Source organism: Megalobrama amblycephala, linkage group LG1, assembly GCF_018812025.1.
Source record: "Megalobrama amblycephala isolate DHTTF-2021 linkage group LG1, ASM1881202v1, whole genome shotgun sequence".
Lineage (NCBI taxonomy): Eukaryota > Metazoa > Chordata > Actinopteri > Cypriniformes > Xenocyprididae > Megalobrama > Megalobrama amblycephala.
The window spans coordinates 70,707,425-70,713,639 of NC_063044.1; the positions used below are offsets into that span (position 1 = coordinate 70,707,425).

The 6,215-nt window shown below is 35.8% G+C and overlaps 1 protein-coding gene across 1 annotated transcript; it reads right to left on the reverse strand.

Moving 5' to 3' along the window:
• Positions 1 to 811: 811 nt before the first annotated feature.
• LOC125248460 (L-rhamnose-binding lectin CSL2-like) lies at positions 812 to 2,586 on the reverse strand. The gene is made up of 6 exons (XM_048160343.1): positions 2,520 to 2,586; positions 2,405 to 2,428; positions 2,256 to 2,306; positions 1,956 to 2,088; positions 1,717 to 1,822; positions 812 to 1,565 (listed from the first exon to the last, which is right to left on the reverse strand). Exons 1-5 carry the CDS (start codon positions 2,548 to 2,550, stop codon positions 1,717 to 1,719), a joined length of 345 nt encoding a protein of 114 aa, XP_048016300.1. The 5' UTR covers positions 2,551 to 2,586; the 3' UTR covers positions 812 to 1,565.
• Positions 2,587 to 6,215: the final 3,629 nt, after the last annotated feature.

Below are 6,215 nucleotides of genomic sequence, written 5' to 3' on the forward strand. Positions count from 1 at the left end.
TATGGATCAGACTTGCTGTCAGCAGCCTGAGAATATGAGCACCTTTCTCAGCATTGCCATTTGACTGAGCATACTCTGGACTATCTAGAAGTGACATGCTTGAAGCCATATTGCACTGAAAACTCTTGCCACTCTTTGCTGCTGAAGCATGGGCCATTGTCACTGATGACGGTCTGTGAAATGCCATGTCTTGCAAAAATGGACTTTGCATGTGTAATTACGCACTTTGTAGACGTGCTAGATAGTAAAGCCAATTCAGGGTCATTTGAGTAGTAGTCGATCACCACTAGATAATTATTGCCTTTCAGATGGAAGAGATCCATTCCAACCTTCTCCCAGGATGATGTTGGTAAGTCCGGAATTATCATTGGCTCTTTGATTTGCTTATTTCTTAATTTCTGACACGTGTCACACAGTGTTGCCAAGTCCGCTTATTATAAGCGACTTTGGGCTTGTTTTTCTGTAAAGACGCTTACAAATATTGGTAGTCGCGGGTCGCGTTTTTTTGGGCTTGTTTCTAAAGTGTAGTTCCCCATACACACAGGAGAGTTTTTCCCCACCCACATCCTGCTTCTAATTGGCCCTTCGCAAAGATCCACCCCCCTTAGTTACTGTTGCTATGTCCGACAAGCCGTGGCGCTGTCACGCCACACGCCGTGAAAAATACAATGTAGAGCAAAGAGGATACTGACAACACGTCGACAGACAAGACAGAGCAGGTTACTTATGATATTAAAGAAAGAGGGATGTGATGATATCAGATTGTTGTTTCTTAAGAAAGCCAATAGATGGCACTGTGTTAAGTGTTATGTGTGGAGTATCATACAAGTAATATAAAAAGAAGAAGCCTAACACATGTTCAACTAAGAAATAAAAGACAGACATGTTGAGACTGCACTGAAGACTTTTTATTAACATTACCAAACAAAACACAGTGTGTGTGTGGCTGTCAATAAAACTGAAGTCAGAATAGTTTTATCATATATTTTAAAGTTTTACGACATTACAAATACAATACAATACAAATGGTTACAAAACAGCTTTAAAGAAAATATTAAAGAAAAAACAGTGTTTTATCACCAGATCACATGATTGTTTTCCATTAATATATCATACATTTACATAGATAAAATAGTGTCTAACATTTTTATGAGAGAAAATCACCTCAAAATCAAAAGAAAGCCATGATATGCATTTACAAAAATAAAGCATTTTAGGATCAGGATGTTTCCCATTATTTACATTTGTTGATACATGATCATTAAAGCTTTCCAAAATAAATATGGAAGTTGTAAAATTAGATTTGTTATGAATTTTTTATTTCATTGTGAACCCCATATTTCAATGTATTGTTTCGCTGAGGAGTGAATGGATAGACCAAAAACAATATTATAAAGCAGCATCTAACATCTATAATAGCGATCAATTTCATATATAACACACAAAACTTAAAATACGGCTGGAGAAATAATATTATTTACAGCTGTAAGTCACTTCCAGATATTGACAGCTGACATGGATCAGAGTTTGAAGCACTTAGTTGACAAGATGGTTTTGCGATGCACCTTATAAAGTAAAAACAGAAGGGAACAAAGATTGTTATTTATTATCGTCAACATAACTTGTATAAAGCTAAAGAATGTCAAGATTAATAATTCAATTAAACTTCAAAATTTAGGATAAAAATTGTACATAATAAAAAAAAAAATGGCTTACTTAGACACATGTATGAGTCACGTCCAGGTATTTATAAGTTCCAACACAAGGATCAGAGAAATGAATGTTTGATGCAAAAAGAACACATTTCTTTTTTCTATGGCACCTGATTCATGGACAGAAAATAATAAGTACTTAATAGCTTTAATGTACCGAAGACATAAGAATTACATCTTCCTTGCTCTTGTAAAATACATGAAATGAAATGTAAACATTTTACTGTTATCTGTCAATCTTACCGAGAGGAAATTATTTCGGTGACTGGTGCTCTGCAGTTCGTATTTGTGGTGGCAAAAGCTGGAAGCCCATAAGAACATGTTGTGCGATCGCTCCGTCCATAGGTGGCTCTAATAACCCTTATTGATCCCGAATCTAATACACATAAAATAAAAAAAACAAAACAAAGAAAATTGTGGTCTTGAGAATTGTGGTAAAGTTTAAGATCATATGGTTGAAATTCTCTTCCACTGCTTCATGACTCTCTAATTCTGTCCTGTTTAGACAAAGAAATATAACTTAAAATCTACTGAATTACTCACTACATTTGAGGGTCCCAAATCTATGTTCACAGATCACGTATGCATCTATACCTGCAGAGGGGAAACATACAAGATTATATATTACAATTACTTGAAATAAAATAATGTAGTTCTGTACTTGAAAATGTTTAATCAATTGCTGTTCTTACCATGTTGGCACAGGATCAGCAGCACTGAAAATCAAAGTCAAACAGAAACAAATTGAAACACTGAATTGAACAGTTGAAATCATGTCAGTTGAGTCGAATCTAAATCATTACTTACAAAGGATCCCGCTTAGCTTTAGCGTCAGCATGTTGAAGGTGTGAACCAAAGGAAACTCAGGAAATCTCTTGAGGAGGAACATGGGAGCATGGTATTTATAGCAGACACAGACGCGTTATCATTTGTTTACTGTAGATAACCAATGCGGAAATGGGAGTTTATTATCTCAGAAATTTCAAAACAAGCAAGATTCTAAAAAAACGAAACTACTTATTTTTCTGCTAACAACTGCATGGATTTGTGGCAATATTAAAGCGCTGAATTCCATCAACACCATTATACAGTTGCAAGAAAAAGTATGTGAACCACTAGCAGAATCTGTGCAAATGTGCAAAATTGTAACAAAATAAGAGGGATCATACAAAATGCATGTTATTTTTTATTTAGTAATGTCCTGATTAAGATATTTTACATAAAAGATGTTTAATTCACAAGACAACAAAATAGCTGAATTTATTAAAATGACCCCATTCATAAGTATGTGAACCATTGATTCTCAATACTGTGTGTGGTTACCTGGATGATTTATGACTGTTTTTTTGTTTTGTGATGGTTGTTCTTGAGTCTCTTGTTTGTTCTTGACAGTTAAACTGAGCTCTGTTCTTCAGAAAAATCATCCAGGTCCCAAAAATTCTTCAGTTTTCCAGCATCTTTTGCATATTTGAACCCTTTCCAGCAGTGACTGAATGATTTTGAGATTCATCTTTTCACATTGAGGACAACTGAGGGACTCAAACACAACTAATAAAAAAGGTTCAAACATTCACTGATGCTCCAGAAGGAAACATGATGCATTAAGAGTCGGGGGGTGAAAACTTTTGAACAGGATGAAGAGGTCCAAATTTTTCTTATTCCGCTTGAATATCATTATTTATTTATTTTTTTTCCCATTTAGTACTGCCCTTCGGAAGCAACAGAAGATACTTGCATGTTTCCCGGAAGAAAAATTAATACAATTTACCTTGATATTTTAATTCAAAAGTTTTCACCTCCCGGCTCTTTATACATCGTGTTTCCTTCTGGAGCATCAGTGAATGATCAACTTTTTTAAAAGTTGAGTTTGAGTCCCTCAGTTGTCCTCAGTGTGAAAATTACAAAATAAAAAATATTTAGTACGTTACTAAATAAAAAATAACTTGCATTTTGTATTATCTCCCTTATTTTGTTAAAATTATTAACATTTTCATAGATTCTGCGAGTGGTTCACATACTTTTTCTTGCAACTGTATACAAAAACCTTAAACTCAAGCTTTATAAATTCAGATGCAGCAATACAAATAACTACAGTAAATGAGGAAATGGTGACAAATAGATGATTTATTTTGTTGATTGTTAAGTTGGCTTATTGATTTTTATGATCAAATCGCACCTTATTTTACTGCTTGTTTTGATCAAATGTTCAGTCACCTTCATGACTCAATTGAAAGTCCTGGAAATTTCCGTTAAAGTTTTTCCTGTTGTGGGATCACAAATAAGGTTTTTGTGCTAACATTTTGGGAACATTACTAAAGACCAAGTAACTCTGAATTACATTATATTAATGTTACTGGAGGAAATTTGTTTTATAACTTTGAATCTGGTTCACATTGATTATTTATGCCTTTGCCAGAATTCAAACTTTCTCATTATTTCTTTCAAAACATCATCACTACGACACATTATACCCAGAGTTATGACTCCCTGTGCTGAGGCTGCTTCCTATTCAATAGTCATTTTGCAGCACCACACCACTCTTGTTCACGCAGATGCATTCTGGGATCAAGTGAAACTGATGAATCTGTTTCTACAATTTCTGAAGAAAATGTCAGTGGAGAAGACAGTGTAGATTCAGTTAAAGTCCTGAATATTCAATACCAGTAAACCAATTCAGAGGAAAATAGAAGCATTATGATTGAAGCTCATATGAAACTCACATCCCATTATCATCTCCAGTATCTTTTATCTTTGTTATCTATAGTTTGTGAACTTGGTCTTAAACCTGAAGTGTTTTATGACCCAGGAAACCACAAATGTTATGTCCTTTTATATTATTGTCGAGAATTGAGCACTCCTGATTATATATCTTCATGTTTTGATCAGGTGCTAAAAAAAATGTTGTTGTTTTAAGAAATGGTGCATCATTCAGACACGCATATCACAAACATTTACATTTAATCATTCAGCAGACGCTTTTATCTAAAGCGACTTACAAATGAAGAGAACAATAGAAGCAATTGAACCATCAATTGGGCAACAATATGCACGTAGTCCCAGTTGGTCTAGCACAGTACATGTGCTATGTACTTTTTTTTAAATAGACATATCGTAAAGTAATTGTTGGAGAACATCATTAAACGACTTGAAGGAGTAAGAGCATACACTGATGACATCATATGGGGATCTTTGCTTCAGGAGCATAATAACAGACTGACCAAAGTGCTGCAGAAAATCAGCAAACAAAACAAAAACAGATGTCAGTTTGGTGTGCAAGAACTTTTGTTTCTTGGAGATAAACTGTCCAGTCAAGGGATACAGCCAGACAGCGAGAAGATCAATGCCATTCTAGAAATGAAAAGTCCCACAGACAGCAGTTGAAATTAGCGTTGACCTCTGCGCCCATATTGCAATTCTTTGTCCACAGATGCCTCCAAGAATGGTTTTGGTGCCGTTTTATTGCAAGCTGATGACGAGATCTGGAAGACAGTAGCATAAGCAAGCAGATCCATGACTGATTCTGAGTGTTGATATGCACAAATCGAGAAAGAGTGCTTAGGATTAGTCTTTGGGCTGGAGAAATTTCATAACTATGTATACGCTCTTCCCACCTTCACTGCAGAAACTGATCATCATCCACTAATTGCAATAGTAAAAAGAATCTGAATGAAATGACACCAAGGATTCAAAGACTAATGATGAAATTGCAGAGTTACGATTTCGATTTGGTGTATACGCCTGGCTAATACTTAGTGCTGGCAGATACCCTCTCAAGCACCCATAAGAAGCAGTGAGAGTTCAACAGAAGGAGATGTTGAGATTCATGTGAACATGGTAATTCACATGAATAATTATCTAGTGGTGATCGACTACTACTCAAATTACCCTTGTTACGTGTCTGTTTGTCACTGAGTGTTTACTTATATCGTGTAACATTGTTGTGTGGTGCAAAAGTTGTGTGTGAAGTGCTCTCTCTTTCTCTCTCGCTCTCCCCCTGTTTCTCCGTGCTAAATGTTGTGAACACAGCTGTTTATGTGGGTGGAGCCGGGAATCGTTCAGTGGATAAAAGCTTGGAGGGAAGACTGCTCGATGAGCTCCCTCTCCTGCTTCCTGTTGTTGTACCAGCCGAGTGTGTGTGACGCTGCTGGATTAGCTTTTAAAGTAAATCCTGGTGTGGAGTACAAATTGTGAGCGGTAAAGGCCGGTAAATGTTCAATTGCCCTTTCCCATGCAGACCGTTTGTTAGTGGGAGGCCCTTTTTTGTTTAATTACTATTTTCTCCTGTTTATTCTGTTAGCAGGGAGGTAAGACTTGTGTTTTTCTTTTGTTATCTCTTTTCCAGGGAAGATCTTTAAAAGTAGGTATAACCCCATCTTTTGTTTGTTGTTTTGGCCGACCCACTGACTTGAAGCCATCCTTTTATTTTCTTTATTTAAGAAATAAACAAACTTCCTCTCTGATCTAGAAAATTATTTATAGGGTGGCATGAGGTCTATGAGGGGT

Bases quoted from the DNA above. Each gene is read 5' to 3' on its own strand.
- LOC125248460 (XM_048160343.1), bottom strand. From the start codon at position 2,550: ATGCTGACGCTAAAGCTAAGCGGGATCCTTT. The intron at 2,307-2,404 runs GTAAGAACAGCA...TCCCCTCTGCAG, and splicing joins GCTGATCCTGTGCCAACATG to GTATAGATGCATACGTGATC. The intron at 2,089-2,255 runs GTGAGTAATTCA...TATGTGTATTAG, and splicing joins ATTTGGGACCCTCAAATGTA to ATTCGGGATCAATAAGGGTT.